At 40.7% G+C, this 20,528-nt stretch overlaps 1 protein-coding gene across 14 annotated transcripts in view; it reads left to right on the top strand.

Moving 5' to 3' along the window:
* Positions 1-20,528, top strand: part of PHACTR4 (phosphatase and actin regulator 4) — a 109,509-nt gene that overhangs the window by 86,504 nt on the left and 2,477 nt on the right. For all 14 annotated transcript variants that reach the window (XM_070775195.1, XM_070775150.1, XM_070775178.1 and 11 more), the window contains 7 exons: positions 2,262-2,850; positions 4,182-4,369; positions 5,149-5,302; positions 12,866-12,921; positions 13,362-13,423; positions 14,716-14,853; positions 15,454-15,530. In XM_070775195.1, the coding sequence (XP_070631296.1) occupies positions 2,262-2,850; positions 4,182-4,369; positions 5,149-5,302; positions 12,866-12,921; positions 13,362-13,423; positions 14,716-14,853; positions 15,454-15,530 (1,264 nt within the window). The remainder of the gene's footprint in view (positions 1-2,261; positions 2,851-4,181; positions 4,370-5,148; positions 5,303-12,865; positions 12,922-13,361; positions 13,424-14,715; positions 14,854-15,453; positions 15,531-20,528) is intronic.

The raw sequence follows: 20,528 nt of genomic DNA, 5'->3' as shown, positions 1-20,528 counted from the left end.
ACCACACATCAGGAACCACTGCTGTCTGTACTGTACCCTGGGCCAAACTATAGAGGCCGCTCCTGGCCTCAGGTGAACAGCCCAAAGCAATAGGCGCTGTGACTGAGGGATTGACAGCAGTCCATGAGCAGTCCTCAGCTGAAGGAGAAAAATAGGATAGTTCACTGAGTTTTTATTAAAGTTAAATAGATTTAAAGAACTATCCTTTAGGGTGTTCCCTGGTGGCCTAATGGTTAAGATTCCAGGCTTTCACTGCTATGGTCTGGGTTCAATTCATGGTCAAGGAACTGAGATCCCACAGACTGCAGGGCACGGCCAAAAAAAAAACTTTATCCTTTATTCTGAAATTATGGATCTTCTTAATTCTTTGGTGTTAAAAGACCTTTTTTTTTTCATGAAAGGGTTATGCTAATGAGTGGTTTACTGAATATCGAGGCTTAGTTGAGGGAATTCTCTTGTGGTCTAGTGATTAGGGCTCCATGCTTCCACTGCTGGGGACCTGGGTTCAATCCCTGGTCAGGGAACTAAGATCTCAAAAGCAATGCAGCATGGCCAAAAAACCCTTAGTTGAAAATAATTAAAATGTAAAGATTAACAACCTGAGATTGATTGAGAATGTCTTTTTAATAATGTTGGTCCATGAAACACAAACATTTGGAAATCAGTATTTAGACATTGGTGTGTCTACTAACAGGCATGATAGAATTAGGACTAAGGACTGATTAGGAGTATTGGGACTAAGGAAGGACCTCCATCAATAACTGATGAAGGGAATTGTAACCCCTCCAGTGAACATTTTGCGTCTTTCCCATGCCAAATGCCATTATCACAGTGTGTGTACCAGAAGTCCTTTCCTTTTCAGGTAAATGTTTCCCTTAAATCACTAAAGGTAACTTACTTTATCAATTCAGTTGTTAAAATACTCAGATTTGATCTTGTCAGGGTTGGATTTTGTTGTAGATGGAATAGCTAACCACTGTTTTTAGCCATTTCCAGCAACTGAACAGCAACAATTTTTAGCCAGCCAGCAAAAATCCAATGTACCAGAATATATCTCTTTCATTGATCCTAAAATTTCCATTTTTTGAATCCTTTTTTATAAGTATATGTAGTATTTTTCTAGAAATACCTTTTAAAATTTTACTTATGAAGAATAACATTAAAACATCATATTAGCTAGACTTTTACTTTGAATGCTGCCAATGGAATGGGATTTAGAGCAATTAAATTTTTTTATTTTAGGGAAACTTGAGGTGTTGCTGTCTAGGTAAGACATATAAAACCTTTGTAAACAATTGGTGGGACCAAAGTGAGGGGTTTGGGTCGAGGGTCGGAGGTTGGTGACCAAGAAAACTACTGTTTAGAAAGTTAAAAAAGAGAGAGAGAGAGAACTGCTGTTTAATTATTTTGCCAGGTTGATCTTTTGTGATGTGATGATCCACTTCTTAAAAGCCATTTGGAGTTCTAAAAGGGACTTCGCTCAATCGACACCTGAGACGTGTGGGCTTGGGGGGTCACATAAGGATATATACTGCCATGGTACGGGGAGGGGCCTCTCATCTAATAAACATGTGTTGAGGACCACTGTGTGCCAGGCACTGTGCCCCACTTTGTGAATATGCTGATGGAGACAAGGGACGCCCTGTCGTCAAGGAGCCCGTGTGTACTGAAAAGTGGAGATGGCAGATTGGATGTAAAGGACAGGAAGAGGTGTGGGTACTAGTGAAAAACAAAGTCAGGGGAATCCAGAGGATGGAACCTCATAAGAATGAGTCCTGGGAACTAGCTGAGTCCTTAGCAGTTTGTAGTATGATCTTGGGCAAGCCACCTAACTTTTGGGGCCACAGTTTTTCCTTCTGTAAGATGGTAAAGATGATCTGTTGTATAAGAATATGAAGTGTTGTTAGACAAAAGAACTTATTAGCCACATTTTTTTGTTGTTGTTTCTTTTTGTATTAACTTTATCTACACCAAGATCAAGTCATAAAAAGTTGTCATGTCTGCTATTAAAAAAGTAAGAAATTTCTCATTAGAGTATTAAGGTGGTGGTCATCTCACACCTCTATATGTCTGTTGGACCTTCTACATATTTAAATATTAATTGTTTGTTTCACGATGAGGTAGAGAATGGCAAAGCCATAAAATGGTATAATTAGCACGGAAGATGAAGACTGAACTCAGCTCTAATTCTAGATCCTGGGCTGGCCCCTCAAAGCACTGTAAAACCATCTTAAATTGAGGTACTGCTTTCTCTTTTCCAGCTGAATTGTCCCAAGCAATAAACAGTGGTACGTTGTTATCAAAGCCATCCCCACCTTTACCACCGAAGAGAGGCATTCCATCAGCCTTGGTGCCCACCTCAGAGTCTGCTGCTGCCACCACCGCCACAAAAGCACCAAGCGATCAGAGAGAGAAGAGCGCATGCTCTGTGGGCTCTGAACCCCTGCTGACTCCCTCCTCCTCCCCACTGCCTGCTCATATACCTCCAGAACCCCCTCAATCCCCTCCACTCCCTGCTAAGACTTTCCAAGTTGTGCCAGAAATTGAGTTTCCACCTTCCTTAGACCTACCGCAGGAGATTCCCCAGCAGGAAAGCCAGAAAAGGGAAGTACCCAAGAGGATGTTGGACCACAGCTTCGGGGAGCCCCAGGTACCCCCTAGGCTGCCCCCAGTCCCGCTGCACATCCGAATCCAGCAGGCCCTAACCAGCCCACTTCCCATGACTCCTCCCTTGGAGGGCTCTCATAGAGCTCATTCGTTGCTCTTCGAGAACAGCGACAACTTTTCTGAGGACAGCAGTACCCTGGGTCGGACCAGGTCACTTCCCATCACTATTGAAATGCTAAAAGTGTGAGTGCCTTTCAAGCTTGCTTCTTGTTCCCTCTTTACTCTAGCCAGCCTTTCTTGGAAAAAATTACTTATAGAGAAAATGTGAACAAACTTAAGAAGAGTACTCAACAAATAAGACACGTTCTTGAATTTGGACTTTTACCCTGCTCATTTCTATGACATTGTTTCCATAGCAGAAATTTCCATGATACAGAAATTACAAATTTCTCTACTTCAAAATTAAAACCACTGTGCATTTTTATGTCTTATAGAGGAAGCAGTGTAACGTGGTGCTTCAGAACATTGACCTTGGAGTAAGCTGGCTCTGGGTTCACATCCCAGCTCTGCCTCTTACTACTAGCTTACAATAGTGTGTGTCACTTGACCTTCCTGCTCTTTAGTTGTGCAGCCTGTAAACAGGAATAATACCGACCTCATAAGCTTGTGAGAATGCAATTAGACAAATCTGAAAGCTCGAGTGCCTGGCATATGATCTTGGTAGAGAGGGCAGGGAGAAACCTAAAGAAAAAGAAGGGAGCTCTGAAAAATGGTTCAGTATTCCAGCTCTGTAGACTGGAACTGCTCATCTTTTCTCTAGTTCATCTGTCCCCACTCAGTAGTTATTCCTACTTTGTCCGTCTTTTTAAAATTCAGACAAATTGTGACTGAAGGGTAACATTTCTTGGCAAGCTGGAAATTTGTCTTACTAAAAGAATTGTAGAGCTGTTTCAGTATCCTCCTTTTTATTTGTTCTGCCATAATTTCTTGTACTTCCTGGTCTTACTTATTTCATATCCTGGAAAGAGACAGTTTAGGAATTTGAAGTAGGTTACGTCATAGTTTATGCCTCCAGAATGTAAAGGGGAAAAGTTAGTTTTCATCTTTACTTCTCTTTGCTTCCTTGGTTTGAGAAGTGGGTTCAGTATTTTTATTGAGTGTCTTCCCTGAGCCAAGTACTATGTCAGATGCTGTGTAGTCTTCTCATTTAGTCACACCAAAGCAGACTAGCATCTTATATATAGGTCATCAAGGCCCTGTGTGCCAGACACTAGTGCATTCTAGAATTTGTCTATTTCATTCTCACAACAAGCCAACAGGTAGGTATCATCCCCATTTACAGAAAAATTAGGTCACTTAAAATCTAGTAAATAAGTTGTAGCTCTGGGATTTGAGCCCAGAGCCCTTCAGATTAATAGCTGCTAAAAAGTTTCTTAGCAAGATTGTAAAAAAATAAGGAAAAAAACTATAAATTATTTCATTCATGAACTTTTTCAGTTATTTAATACTTTGACTTGCAAATCAATTACTCTTTATGTCTCTGAAAGGGAAATGTAATTATGTTAATTTGTTAGTCCAGACGATGAAGAAGAGGAGGAGCAAAGCCACATATTTGCATTCGATGAAGATGTAGCATCTACCTCAGTCATTCCTAAACTACCGCAGTGTCTGCAGGAGGAAGAAGAAGGGAAAGAGAGTGACTCTGATTCAGAAGGTCCCATTCAGTACCGAGATGAAGAGGACGAAGATGAAAGCCATCATAGTAAGAAGGGGAGAGAAAGAGAAGGAGAAGGCTCTTGTACAGATACAGCTGTGTGTGGTCTTAGCAAGCGTAAGATGCATGGATGCAGACCCCCTCTCCCACCCAGGCATCTGGCTGACTGCTGTTGGAAGCCTCTGGGAAAGACACTTGTCCTTGCTGTTCCCGTCATACAAGCCAGTCAGAGGGAGCCCAATAGGTTGAGTCAATCAGGTTTTATGTGTTTAGTTTTGATTTAAAAAATGTTTATCTTGATGGTATTAAAGAATGTGGAGTAAAGGGAAGTTAGTGTTTGGGCTTTGTGGAAAAGACAGAAGTGATACTCTCCTTCAGCCTTATAAACTTAACTATGTTCATGGGGCAAAGGAAAAAATATATATGTTCATATATACCCATCTGCGAATAATAGAATCCTGATTCCTGAAAATGGAAAGCAATTTTAGGAGGAGGAGAACCATCTGAGGTGTGTTAGTTCGAATGCCTTTCTGTTGTAATTCAGAGGCTGTCCCCTGCTTAGATGATCCCTCTTAGAGCAACTCTTACTAAGAAGAAAATGTAGAGAGAGAACTGGTAGAAGGGAAAAGGTAGAGTTAACCCATCTGAGTCCATCTGCTGCAAAGATTTTTAGATATCTTCAGCTTTACCCCCACCTCTATGTTAGGTGACTCATTGGAGGCCAACTAGAAAGCTGGGATTCTGATAATGTTTGTTCAGATTCTTACCTAGCTCCAGGTAAGGTTGAGCCTGAAGCTTCTACATGTTTTTCTTTCTCTTGTGCAAAGGTGCTCTGGCCAACAAAGTGAAGAGGAAAGATACGCTGGCCATGAAGTTGAACCACAAACCTAGTGAACCAGAAATGAACATGAATTCTTGGCCTCGAAAAAGCAAAGAGGAGTGGAATGAAATCCGGCACCAGATTGGGAACACACTGATCAGGTAGGCCTTTTCTTAGAATATATTGATCTGATTTGATTATGCCAGTATATGTGGGCTTCCCTGATTTCTCAGTTGGTAAAGAATCTGCCTGCAATGCAGGTAACCCCGGTTCGATTCCTGAGTGGGGAAGATCCCCTGGAGAAGGACTGGGCTACCCACTCCAGTATTCTTGGACTTCCTTTGTGGCTTAGCTGGTAAAGAATCTGCCTGCAACCCAGGTTACCTGGGAGACCTGGGTTCCATCCCTGGGTTGAGAAGACCCCCTGGAGAAGGGAAAGGCTAACCAATCCAGTATTCTGGCCTGGAGAATGTCTTAGAGACTTACTTGGTGGTGGAGCATTCATATATCCTTTTTTAAAAAATTTTAGAAACAGTTTTTTTAAAAAGTTAGTTTAAAAAAAAAGCATAGTTAAAAAAAAGTACATGTTGTACACAGATGGGTATCTTCAATGAATCTGGAAATTAAGGAACTAGATAGCTCTCAGAGCTTTACACCATAAGATAGACATGCTGTTGTTGTTGTTTAGTCACTGAGTCATGTCTGACTCTTTTGTGACCTCGTGGATTGTAGCCTGCCAGACTTCTCTGTCCATGGGATTTCCCAGGCAAGAATACTGGAGTGGGTTGCTGTTTCCTTCTCCAACGGATCTTCCTGACTTGGGTGGAATCCACATCTTCTGCATTGACAGGTGGATTCTTTACCACTCAGCCACTAGGGAAGCCCCAAAAACACATAAGTGTGTTTTTTTTTTTTTTTTTAATTTTAGTTTCTAAGAATTCAGGTGGTTCCTAGGACAGCAAGGCTTTTCTGGCATTTATCCTGTTGCTCAGCCCTGAGGTCCAAGCCCAGTTAAATATCACACCCACAATTTCCATTGTATCTATTTCACATGTTCCATGTAACTGCCTCCTTTCAAAGTGTTAGGTAATATATTTTTCAAGTCGCTGGAACCAAAAGCATAGAGAAACTGAATGCAAGCCAGCTTCCTGCATATGTACTACAAGTAGAGCCCAGGTATACAGACAAGTTTGCCCACCTCAGATGTTTCTCTAGGTAGAGTAAGGAAAAGGAAGGTGGAACTCTTGGCATAGTCCTTAAAAATAATTAAATAAGGATGCCTGTTCATTAAAATATATTCTCCTCTCCTACCTCAGACACCAGGCTCTGCTGTTGGCCAAGATGGCAATCTTAATGCAGACCTGTGGCTCTCTGAGTATTACCAGGAGGTCATCAAGATTAGGAATTAGTTAAAAATGGGGATTTTTTTCTTTTTAATTTTATTGAGATATATTTGGCATACAGCACTGTATAAGTTTAACATATAGAGCATAATGATTTTACTTACATACATCATAAAATGATTATCACAATAAGTTTAATGAAATCCATCATCTCCTATAGATACACAATAAAAGAAACAGGAAATATATTTTTTCCTTGTGATGAGAACTCTTAGGACTTACTCTCTTAATGACTTTGATATATATAACATAGATATTAATTATATTAATCATATTCTATATTACCTCCCTAATATTTATTTTATAACTGAAAGTTTACACCTTTTGACCACCTTCATCCAGTTTCCTGTCTCCCACCCCCTGCCTCTAGTAACCACAAATCTGATCTCTTTTTCCATGAATTTATTTGATTTTTGGAGTATAGTTGACCTACAATACTATGTTAGTTCCTGGTACACAGCATAGTGGTTTAATATTTCTATACATTGCAAAATGCTCACCACAATGAATCTAGTTACCATCTGTCTCGATACAAAGATATTACATTATTATTGACTATATTCCTGACACATTGTACATTTTATCCAAAAATGGCAATCTTTGATAATAGATTCCTTTTTGCTTTATTACACAGATAGTTGCTCATCATTGAGTATCTTTTCCCAGGTCATAATAGTCTTAGAAGAGCTTGTTGAACATTGGCCATGAATAGTCTGAAATTGAAATGCAGAAATATGAGAGATTAACATTTATAATAACAATTTACAATACCATAAAAAAACCTTTAAATATTGTGGATAAACCTGATGAAAGATTATGTAAGACCTGTGCATTGTAAAATATAAAATAATGGTAAAGAAAGTAAAGAAAACCTAAATATATGGAGAGAAATAACATTTTCATGGATCACAAGTCTCAGTATTATCAAGACATCAGATTTAATGCAGTTCCAATCAAAATGCCCCTTAGTGGACTTTAACTGACAAACAGATTCTACAGTTGTCAGAAATATAAAGCAACTATGAAAAAGAACAGGACTGGAGGACTAACACTGTCTTATTTTAAGACATATTATAAAGCTAAAGTTACCTAAACACTATGAAATTGACATAAAGGAGGATGAACAAAGAAATCAATGGAACAGAAGAGACAGCCCAGGAAGAGACTCACTCATATAGAAGAATATGGTTTAGACAAAATTTTCTTAGATATGATCTCAAAGCATGATTCTTAAGAGAAAAACACTGATAAATTGCACTTCATCAAAATTTTTTGTTCTCTGAAAGATACTTTTTCCACATGCCTCAGGGGAATTAAGCCCATGCGACACAGCTACGGAGCCCACAAACCTTAGAGCCCGTGCTCCAAACAAGAGAAGCCACAACACGAGAAGTCTGCACGCCGCAACTAGAGAGTAGTCCCCTCTCACCACAACTAGAGAAGCCCACGTGCAGCAACAAAGACCCAGCTCAGCCAAAAACAATAATTTTTAAAAAAATTTAGAAACAGAAATAAAGGTGGGGGAAGCAGAAGACTTTAAAAGACACATTATGAAAAAAGATACACAGATGACAAGTAAGAATATGGAAAGATGTTCAACATCATTAATCATTTGTTGTTGTTTGGTCACCCAGTTGTGTCCGACTCTGTGACCCCATGGACTACAGCACACCAGGCTTCCCTGTCCTCTGCTATCTTCTGGACTTTGCTCAAACTCTCATCCATTGAGTCAGTGATGCCATCCAGCCATCCCATCCTGTGTCAGCCCCTGCTCCTCCTGCCTTCAGTCTTTCCCAGCATCAGGGTCTTTTCCAATGAGTCAGCTCTTCATATCAGGTGGCCAAAGTATTGGAGCTTCAGCTTTAGCATTACTCCTTCCAGGGAATATTCAGGAATATTGATTTCCTTTAGGATGGACTGGATTGATCTCCTTGCAGCTCAAGGGACTCTCAAGACTCCACTCCAGGGACCTCCCTGGTGGTCAGTCACTAAAATTCTATGCTCCCAGAGCAGGGGGCCTGGGTTTGATCCCTGGTCAGGGAACTAGATCTCAAATGCCACAATTAAGACCAAGTACAGCCAAATAAATGAAAATGCTAAAAAAAAAAAATGTCTTCTACAGCACCACAGTTCAAAAGCATCAGTTCTTCAGTGCTCAGCCTTCTTTATGGTCCAGCTCTCACGTCGATATATGATTACTGGAAAAACCATAGCTTTGACTAGATGGATCTTTGTCAGCAACGTAATGTCTCTGCTTAATATAGTCTTTAATATAGTCTCTAGGTTTCTCATAGATTTCCTTCCAAGGAGCAAGCATCTTTTAATTTCATGGCTGCAGTCACCGTCCACAGTGATTTTGGAGCCCAAGAAAATAATATCTGTCAATGTTTCCACTTTTTCCCCTTCTATTTGCCATGAAGTGATGGGACTAGATGCTTTGATCTTAGTTTTTTGAATGTTGAGTTTCAAACCAGCTTTTTCACTCTCCTCTTTCACCCTCATCAAGAAGCTGTTTAGTGCCTCTTCACCTTCTGCCATTAGAATCTTATCATCTGCATATCTGAATTTGTTGGTATTTCTCCCAACAGTATTGATTCCAGCTTATGATTCATCAAGTCCAGCATTTCATATGATGTACTCTGCATGTAAGTTATATAAGCAGGGTGATAATATACAGCCTTAACGTACTTCTTTCCCAATTTTGAACCAGTCAGTTGTTCCATGTCTGGTTCTGTTGCTTTTTAACTCGCATACTGGTTTTTCAAGAGATAGGTAAGGTAGTCTGGTATTCCCATCTCTAAGAATTTTCCAGTTTGTTGTGATCCACAAAAGTCAAAGGCTTTAGCCTAGTCAGTGAAGTAGAAAAGTGAGTGTCAGTCACTCAGTTGTGTTCGATTCTTTGCGACCCCATGGACTGTAGCCCGCCAGGCTCCTCTGTCCATGGGATTCTCTGGGCAAGAATACTGGAGTGGGTTGCCATTTTCTTTCCCAGGGGATCTTCCCGACCAGGGATTAAACCCGGGTCTCCTAGCATTTGAGGCAGAGTCTTTACTGTCTGAGCCACCAGGGAAGCCCCTGTGAAGAAGAAGTGGATGTTTTTCTGGAACTCCCTTGCTTTTTCTATGATCCAACAAATGCTGCCAGTTTGAGCTCTGGTTCTTCTGCCTTTTCTAAATCCCAGTTCACGTACTGCTGAAGCCTAGCTTGAAGGATTTTGAGCATAATGTGAAATGGAAAGGAATGATGGAATACTACAGAGCAGTAAATACGAATGAACTACTAATAATGCCTTTGCTTATATGGATCTCAGTAATTATCCTGAGTGAAAAAAAAAACTAGACAAAAAGAGTGCATACTGTATGGTTTTATATAAAATTTTAGAAAATGGAAACTATACATAAAACAAGTCATTGTTTGCCTGGGGGCAGGAGGGCTGAGAGTAAACCGAGCAGATACGTGTTTGCCTGGAGGCAGGGAGGTAGTGATTACAAAGGAAATGAGACTTTGTCAGGAAGGTCATAGTAGGTAGAATTGTACCTCCCAAAATGAATCCTAATCTCTGGTACGTATGGTACATACGTGCTGTGTTGTGTCCAACTCTTTACAACACCATGGACTGTAGCCCACCAGGCTCTCCTGTCCATGGCATTTTCCAAGAGAGAGTACTGGAGTGGGTTGCCATTTCATCCTCTAGAAGATCTTCCCAACCCAGAGATCAAACCCATGCCTCCCCTGACTCCTTCATTGCAGATGAATTCTTTACCACTGCACCGCCTGGAAAGATGGTACCTATGAATGTGACCTTATTTGGATAGGGGGTCTGTGTAGATATAATCAATTTAAGATGAAGTCATACTGGATTTTCTTGGGCTCCAAAATCACTGTGGATGGTGATTGCAGCCATGAAATTAAAAGATGCTTGCTCTTTGGAAGGAAAGCTATGACAAACCTAGACAGCATATTAAAAAGCAGAGACATCACTTTACTGACAACAAAGTGTCCGTATAGTCAAAGCTATGGTTTTACCAGCAATCACTTACAAATATAAGAGTGCAACCATAAAGAAGGCTGAGCACTGAAGAATGGATGATTTTGAACTGTGGTGCTGGAGAAGACTCTTGAGAGTCTCTTGGGCTGCAAGATCAAACCAGATCAATCCTATAGGAAATCAACCCTGAATATTCATTGGAAGGACTGACGCTGAAGCTGAAGCTCCAGAACATTGGTCATCTGACGTGAAGAGCCAACTCACAGGAAAAGACCCTGATGCTGGGAAAGATTGAAGGCCCGAGAAAGGGGCAACAGAGGATGAAATGGATAGATAGCATCACCAACTCAGTGGACATGAATCTGGGCAAACTCTGGGAAGAAAGTGAAATACAGCGGAGCCTGGCATGCTGCAGTCCATGGGGTTGCAAGCAGTTGGACATGACTTAGCGAGTGAAAAATAACGACATACTAGATTAGTTAGGGTAGGCTCTAGTCCAGTGACTGGTGTCCTCATAAGGGGAGGGAAATTGGGACGCAGAGACTCAGACACACATAGGGTGAATGCTAGGTGACTAAGGCAGAAACTAGGCTGACGCATCTAAAAGCCGAAGAACACAGAAGCCGGGAGAGAGGCAGGAACAAGTTCTCCCTCAGAAACTTCGGAAGGAACCAGCCTTACCAACGCCTGGATTCTGGACTCTGGCCTCCAGAACTGTGGGAGAATAAATATTTCCCTGGTAGCTCAGACGGTTAAGCGTCTGTGTACAATATGGGAGACCTGGGTTCGATCCCTGGGTCAGGAAGTTCCCTAGAGAAGGAAATGGCAATCCACTCCAGTACTATTGCCTGGGAAATCCCATGGACAGAGGAGCCTGGTAGGCTACAGTCCATGGAGTCGCAAAGAGTCGGACACGACTGAGCGATCTTCTTCATAAGCCATCCACTTTGTGGTAACTTGTTACAGCAGCCCTGGAAATCATTCCAAGGATGATGGGTGTGTTCCTTCCCTTGATTGTAGTGATGATTTTACAGGTACATACATATGTCAGAATATCAAATCATGCAATTTATTGTATGTCATTTATACCTTAGTAAAGCTGTGGTGTTGTGTTTTTTAATGAATGTTGAAAAAAGATGGTCTTGTTCAGAGAGACAAGAAAAACTTTGAAATACATATAATTGTAAATTGTATATAAAATGGTCCTGGGAGTTTTCCATGCAACTAAAGAGTTACTAGCACATAATTAGATACTGTTGAGAATTATACATTAAGAGTAAGAATTGAAGAACTTTCTGTTTCTAGAAGTGACAAGTTTTCATTGGTGAATAACATCTCAGATCTGGGAATGAAATAAGAAACTTCATCAATATTTCCGAGAGGACCAAAATTGAAATCATAGGTTTTACAGAATATAACTCCAAAAGAGACAAGTTTAAATTCCAGTGGTTCCTAAACCACTGGTTTAAAAATCAAAAGAAAGACTTCCCTGGTGGACCAGTTGATCAGAATCTTCCTGCCAGTGCAGGGTACAGGGAATTCTAAGCCCATGGGCCACACCTACTGAGCCTTTGCTTCCTAGAGCCCATACTCCCCAACAAGAGAAACCGCCGCAGTGAGAAGCCCCTGCCACCGCAGCTAGAGAAGGCCTGCCCGCAGCAATGAAGACCCAACACAGGCAAAAACAAATAATAAAAAGTAGTGCTTCAAAATAAAAATTTAAAAAAGAGAGGGGCTTCCCTGGTGATCCAATGGTTAAGACTCCATGCTCCCAATGCAAGGGATACAGCTTCGAGCCCTGGTTGGGGACCTAAAATCCCACATGCTACAAGGCATGGCCAAAAAGTAAAAGTTTAAATAAATAAGTAAAATGAGGGGAATCAGAGTCATATGGGAAGCATTACAAATATTTATATATGTGTATGTACACACATACTCATAAAATCTCAGTCCTCAAAATCAGAATCTTTATTAATATCTTTGAGGATCTGTGTTAACCCATATGCTGAAGGAGCAGATCTGTTTGGGAGTCACAAAAGCAGTCCAAATGTTCATTTTACACATGAGTACACTCAGAGTCTAACTAAGCTTTTCTGTGGTGACAGAACTTGTTGGCATCAAAGCTAGTCTCCTGTTTGCTGGTATAGTCCCTTTTTACATTGTAATATATGTATTAACACTTTCAGTGTGAAAAATGTTTCATAAACAAAAACTGAAAATTTTTTGATTTCTTTCTAGTGTAGGGGCTAACATAAACTAAGACCAAAACAGATCTGTATAAACAGGGTTGGGTGATTTAACATAGACAAAACTCCTGTTTATCTCCTTTTTAGACGACTGAGTCAGAGACCAACACCGGAAGAACTAGAACAACGGAACATACTACAACGTGAGTCCAGATATGGAAACGAAGTTGTGTAGATTTTCTTTGTGTATTTCTGACTTTAATATACATAACAGAAACGCATTTTTCAACAAGGGCCGAGCAGAGTATTCCAGCCAAGGAAGGAGTATTCTTAATTTTTCCCCCTGAAGGAACGTAGTTCCCCAAGCTTCCTTTACAGAAAATCATTATGATATTGTTTTGTGTACTGGAATGCTCCAGAAAACTGTATTTTAATAGTCTCATAGTATCCTGCACCTACCTTGGGCATTTGGCCGACCCAGTGTTTGACTACACCAGTTGACAAGAAAATTGTCTTGAGCCCACAGTTAGTATTTATTCTGACTCGGAGCCTGTGAGAATTATCTGTGTGTAATCACTGAAAAGTTTGATATGCTGATTGCCATTCTGAAGTAATATTCTTTGTTTCTGACTATCAACTGTAGCTAAAAATGAAGCTGATCGTCAGGCAGAAAAACGAGAAATTAAACGTCGGCTCACTAGAAAGGTATGCTCCCCAAGTGTTCAGTCTCAGTCTGTGTCTGGTGTGTGAATGGCCTGTTTGACTGGAAAGAAATGAATTTGACTTGAATTGCCATAGGTTTCTGTGAAAACAGAACACATGATGAAAATATAGAAAACAATACAGCATTACAAGAACTTTTTTTTTTTTAACTATTTAAAGAAAGCCTGGCACATGATGGTGTTCAGTAAATATTTGCACACGTTTTGACCTTTTCTTTAGTAGACCTGGAATTTTGGTATCAACTAAAACCTGCGGGAGTATGGACACAGTAACAGGAAGAGTGTGTAGTGCTTGTTTTTCCAAGGCAAACCTCATATTCTAATGAGAGAAACAACTGAATTGACCCTTAGTTACACCTGAAAAGTGTGAAAAACCATGTAAGATTTTCTCATTGGTCCCAAATCAGTTAGGGTAGAATCATTTCTGTTGCAGGCTTGTTTAGCCCTTAAACTCTGGGAGTAAGCCATTTTTCCTTTGCCTCCCTCATTATTAGTTGGTAATTACCTCCTGTAGATTCTTAGAATTGGTCTGCGTTCTGTAGATATTTTTTAAAATGTACGGGAATCCCCAGGAAAGCGAGGAAACTAGACATCTCCTCCTGATTTTTCCTACTTCTCCCCTTCCCCAGGACCAGACGAATTATCCTTGGTAGATTGCGGGTGGCTAAAGGCCATCACAGGATTTAAAGGCTTCAGATTGAGCAGGTTAACTCATTGTTCACCCTTAAATCTTAATTTGTTACAGAATCTGGTGTCTTGGGCATTACTTACGTTGACAGGAAATTCACCCTTAATGTCCCTCATTAATAGATACTGCTTTCATATTCAGTGGATTCACCTTCTAGTGTCTTAGATGTGAATTTGTAGCCTGGACCCTTTTGCTGCCCAACATGTGGTCCACGGACCAGCAGCACTGGCATCACCTGGGATTTGTAAGAGCTACAGAATCTCAGGCCCCACTCCAAATCTGCTTAGTCAGAATCTACACTTTAACCATATCCCCAAATGGTTTGTATGCCTGTTAAAGTTTGAGAAGCACTGGTTATACTGGTTTAATAGCAATTCTTCGTTCTCAATCTTGGCTGTGCATCATGGAGTTAAACAAATTCCTGATACTCAGAATCTGAGGATGGACCCAGAGATCAGTCGTGTTTAAAGGTCCCAAGGTGATTCTGTTGTGCAGTGAAAGTTGAAGCTGTGGATTAAAGGCAGTTTGAATGCATGATTGATGCCTGACTCCTGGCATAGTGAACTGAGGGCCTCCATTTCTTTCAGCTCAGTCAAAGGCCAACTGTGGCTGAACTACTTGCCAGGAAGATTCTGAGGTTTAATGAATACGTGGAAGTGACAGATGCTCACGATTATGACCGGCGAGCTGACAAACCTTGGACCAAACTGACCCCTGCTGACAAGGTATCTGTCATTTGTCTGTCTCTCTTTATTTGAAGGACACAAGACATCAACTAGAACGGGGAACCATAAACAAAATTTCTACTTCTTGTATAATGTGAAATATCTAATTATGATACAAAATACCAAGAAGTACAAACTAAAACATGGACATCGTCACCAAAACTTACAGAAGAGAAAATCCCTGCTGTATTGCAGGGTACAAAAAGCTGCAAGGAAATAAAGCATATTTTTTAACGGGAGTTATGTTTCATTGGAGGGAGTTTGGGTGGTATATTTTAGTAATTACCCATATTTCACTTTTATAACAGGGAAAGCATTTTTACATGCTTGGGAAACTGTAAAAGCTACAGTCTCTCTTTTGAGCTCTTCAAGGGTTTTGATTTAACTGGAGATTTCAGGTTTATTATGAGACAGAGGTTGTCAGGAAGGCAATGTGCATCAGGCTCAGAGCCACACACAGAACTCTGTGTTCACCTGACTTCTTCCCTCTCTCTGGGTTGCCTGGTCAGAGTTAAGCACAGTAGAGATCAGATGACAAAGCACGCTGTTGCTGTTGTAGCAGACAGAAGATGCTGAAACATTTTTGTTTCTACTCTACAGGCTGCCATAAGGAAAGAATTAAATGAGTTTAAAAGCTCAGAGATGGAAGTTCATGAGGAGAGTAAACATTTTACACGGTAAGACCTAAATACTGGAAGCTAAGTAGAACTCCACCAAAAAGCAAACGAGGCAGAGTTGTTCAGCTTGAAAGGATTCTAAAGACATAGTTAAAAGAACAACACTCGGTGTCAACTGCACAAAGACTATATTAAGAGAAAGAGACGAGAACTAAGAGGCATAGTTCATGCCTTATGGAGTATGGCATTTTATGTATTTTATATCTTACTTGTTACTTGCAGTAAACATACCAGGTGTGTTCATATCCCCATTTTATTAATGAGGAAATAAGACTCAAAAGGGTTAAGTAAGGTGCTTGACTTGCACAACCAGGATGTGGGAAAAGCAATGAATGACTAAAAGCAGTTGGGTGCTCTCTTTTCTGCACCTCACTGTCCCAGGTTATGGATACGGAATGGTTGCTAAGCTGGAAAGGAACCTGCCCCCTCTGGTTTCAGTCCTTTTTAGCACAGTTGATCTTACCAGTTTAGTGTATAAACATCATGGAAAAAGCCACAAAGCACCCAAGAAGCATTCTGATTTGGAATTACTGTTGTGATTAAGGCCCCAGCCCATACCTAAAGACTCAGGTAGCCACAAATGGAATCTGTAGAAGTATCTAGGTGACTCTCAAAACACTTATAAGAAGACGCTAAATGAAAGAAGGTATGAAAAAAAAAAAAAGAAGGTATGATGACAGTTACAGTTTGCTGTAAAAAGAAGGAACAAGCAAAGTTGGAAGACAAAATATTAAACATTTTCCAATAAAAATACAGAACAAATGGTTATTTTAACTACATAATTTTTTTGTACTGAACTATGACAGAATTAGAGAAGGCAGCTTCTTTGAACAACAGTTGTGCCATTCAGGGCACTGTAATATGACCTCAATAACAAGCCGTACTTGTCAGTAAGGAGATTATAGTCTAAGCTGGGAAAAGATGTGTATACCACTCTGTACAGTCAATATGATAAATGCCTTAGCCATTCTGAGGGCTGAAACTGTCGGGTTTCATGTCCCACCTCCACCATTTCCTGCCTGTGTCAGTATTCAGTTCAGTTCTTCAGTCACTCAGTTGTGTCAGACGCTGTGACCCTGTAAACCTCAGCATGCCAGGCCTCCCTGTCCATCACCAGCTCCCGGAGTTCACCCAAACCCATGTCCATTCAGTTGGTGATGCCATCCAACCATCTCAACCTCTGTCATCCCCCTCTCCTCCTGCCCTCAATCTTTCCCAGCATCAGGGTCTTTTCAAATAAGTCAACTCTTTGCATCAGGTGGCCAAAGTATTGGAGTTTCAGCTTCAACATCAGTCCTACCAATGAACACCCAGGACTGATCTCCTTTAGATGGACTGGTTGGATCTCCTTGCAATCCAAGGGACTCTCAAGAGTCTTCTCCAACACCACAGTTCAAAAGCATCAATTCTTCAGGGCTCAGCTTTCTTTATAGTCCAGCTCTCACATCCATACATGACCACTGGAAAAACCATAGCCTTGACTAGACGGACCTTTGTTGGCAAAGTAATATCTCTGCTTTTCAATATGCTGTCTAGGTTGAACATAACTTTCCTTCCAAGGAGTAAGCGTCTTTTAATTTCATGGCTGCAGTCACCATCTGCAGTGATTTTGCAGCCCCAAAACATAAAGTCAGCCACTGTTTCCACCGTTTCCCCATCTATTTGCCATGAAGTGATGGGACCAGACGCCATGATCTTCGTTTTCTGAATGTTGAGCTTTAAGCCAACTTTTTCACTCTCTTCTTTCACTTTCATCAAGAGGCTCTTTAGTTCTTTATTTTCTGCCAAAAGGGTGGTGTTATCTGCATATCTGAGGTTATTGATATTTCTCCCAGCAATCTTGATTCCAGCTTGTGCTTCTTCCAGCCCGGCGTTTTTCATGATGTATTCTGCATATAAGTTAAATAAGCAGGGTGACAATATACAACCTTGACGTACTCCTTTTCCTCTTTGGAACCAGTCTGTTGTTCCATGTCCAGTTCTAACTGTTGCTTCCTGACCTTCATACAGCTTTCTCAAGAGGCAGGTCAGGTGGTCTGGTATTCCCATCTCTTTCAGAATTGTCCACAGTTTATTGTGATCCACACAGTCAAAGGCTTTGGCATAGTCAATAAAGCAGAAGTAGATGTTTTTCTGGCTCTCTTTTGCTTTTTCAGTGATCGAGCGGATGTTGGCAATTTGATCTCTGGTCCTCTGCCTTTTCTTAAACCAGCTAGAACATCTGGAAGTTCACAGTTCACGTATTGCTGAAGCCTGGCTTGGGGAATTTTGAGCATTACTTTACTAGTGTGTGAGATGAGTGCAATTGTACGGTAGTTTGAGCATTCTTTGGCATTGGAATGAAAACTGACCTTTTCCAGTCCTGTGGCCACTGTTGAGTTTTCCAGATTTGCTGGCATATTGAGTGTAGCACTTTCACAGCATCATATTTCAGGATTTTAAATAGCTCACTGGAATTCCATCACCTCCACTAGCTTTGCTCGTAGTGATGCTTTCTAAGGCCCACTTGACTTCACATTCCAGGATGTCTGGCTCTAGGTGAATGATCACACCATTGTGATTATCTGGGTCGTGAAGATCTTTTTTGTACTGTTCTTCTGTGTATTCTTGCCACCTCTTCTTAATATCTTCTGCTTCTGTTAGATCCATACCATTTCTGTCCTTTATTGAGCCCATCTTTGCATGAAATGTTCCCTTGGTATCTCTGGTTTTCTTGAAGAGATCTCTAGTCTTTCCCATTCTATTGTTCTCTCTCTTTGCATTGATTGTTGAGGAAGGCTTTCTTATCTCTCCTTGCTATTCTTTGGAACTCTGCATTCAAATGGGTATATCTTTCCTTTTCTCCTTTGCTTTTCGCTTCTCTTCCTTTCACAGCTATTTGTAAGGCCTCCCCAGACAGCCATTTTCCTTTTTTGCATTTCTTTTCCTTGGGGATGGTCTTGATCCCTGTCTCCTGTACAGTGTCACGAACCTCAGTCCATAGTTCATCAGGCACTCTATCTATCAGATCTAGTCCCTTAAATCTATTTCTCACTTCCACTGTATAATCATAAGGGATTTGGTTTAGGTCATACCTGAATGGTCTAGTGGTTTTCCTACTTTCTTCAATTTAAGTCTGAATTTGGCAATAAGGAGTTCATGATCTGAGCCACAGTCAGCTCCTGGTCTTGTTTTTGCTGACTGTATAGAGCTTCTCCATCTTTGGCTGCGAAGAATATAATCAATCTGATTTTGGTGTCGACCATCTGGTGATGTCCATGTGTAGAGTCTTCTCTTGTGTTGTTGGAAGAGGGTGTTTGCTATGACCAGTACGTTCTCTGGGCAGAACTCTATTAGCCTTTGCCCTGCTTCATTCTGTACTCCAAGGCCAAATTTGCCTGTTACTCCAGGTGTTTCTTGACTTCCTACTTTTGCATTTCAGTTCCCTATAGTGAAAAGGACATCTTTTTTGGGTGTTAGTTCTAGAAGGTCTTGTCAGTATTAGCTATTTTTAGTAGTAATAAAGTACCATAGTGAGCAACAGTACAAGAAAGTCATAAAGAAAATGACGTTTAGGCTACATCTTACATTATGTAAAATAATTTATTTGCACGAGAAGGAAGGAAGGGGACTTCCCTGGTGGTCCAGTTGTTAAGGATCCACCTGCCAATGTAGGGGATACAGGTTCGATCCCCGGTCTGGGAAGATTCTATGTTCTACCAGGGCAACCAAGCCTGGTGCCACAGCCACCAAGCCCAAGCTCTTAAAGCTTGTGTCTGCAATAATAGAAGGCACTGCAGTGAGAAGCCCCCAGCTCACCACAACTAGAGAAAGCCCATGCACAGCAATGAAGTCGTAGCCCCACCATAAATGTTTTATTAAAAAGAAGGAAGGAAGGAAGATGGTAAGCAAACCTGCCAGCTATAGTGGGACTTTGAGAGGCAGGAAAATGTGTGCTCTTTGTAACAGAACATGGAGCTGGAGCAGAGGACAGATGGGGGCAGCATGGTAAAGGTGAAACTAGCAAGATGGGTTACGGTCAGGTTCTGGAGAGCTTTGGCTTTTAGGTGAGGATGTTGGAACCTCTGGGGATCATGTATTTGCGAACAAACCCTGGTGGAAGTTTGGAAGGGGATTTGGAAGAATGAAGAGACCAGCAGCAAGGAGACCAGTTAGGAAGCAACTGAAATAGACTAAGCATGCTGCTAGTGCGAACCAGGGAAGATAAATTTGAAAGACATTTCATGCATAGAATCAACCAGAGTTGGCACTCTGTTGATTCCAGGGACAAATTAAAGGAAGTAATTGAAATGACTCTTTGATTTCTAACATGATTTTTGAGGACTGGTTAGTCTATAAGGAATTCAGTGAACAGTTTAGGATATTTATTCAGTAAATATTTATTCAGCACCCACTACATGATAGATACAGTGCTAGGTGCTTGGGATATAGCAGAGAATAAGGTAAAATCCCTGTCCTTAAGGAGCTTTTGTTCTAAAAGAAGAAAACAGACAGTGAACAAACTAGAAAGTCAATTATATATGTTGAGCCTATGACACATTGAAGGGAGCTGCCTAGAAAACAGTTGGCTATTCAGCCTAGAGTCCAGGGAGGAAAAGAAGATATAAAGATTCAAATTTATGAGAAAAGATAGTGGTTCTTAAGGAGAAAAGTGCTTTATATTTAAATGATGGACGGAAGAAAATGAATCTGGAAAGCAGATTGAGGAAAAGCAATTGAAAAAGAAGGAAAACTAGGGAAAACATAGTGTTACAGAAGTCAAAAGAAGTTTCAAGAAGAAAAGAAGATGGTCAGGAGTATCAGATGCTACAGAAATGTCAGGTAGGGTTAGAGTGGAGGAGAGGCAGTTTTTTTTGTTTTTTGTTTTTCAATTAGAACATAGCATTTCTTTATTTTTAAGATAATACAGTTGACCTGTGAACAATGCAGAAGTTGGGGTGCCCACAACCCTCTAAGCAGTTCAGTTGAAAATCCACATATGATTTATAGCTGCCCTCC

The sequence above is a fragment of the Bos indicus genome, chromosome 2, assembly GCF_029378745.1.
Source record: "Bos indicus isolate NIAB-ARS_2022 breed Sahiwal x Tharparkar chromosome 2, NIAB-ARS_B.indTharparkar_mat_pri_1.0, whole genome shotgun sequence".
Lineage (NCBI taxonomy): Eukaryota > Metazoa > Chordata > Mammalia > Artiodactyla > Bovidae > Bos > Bos indicus.
This window is presented reverse-complemented; position numbering and strand designations above follow the sequence as displayed.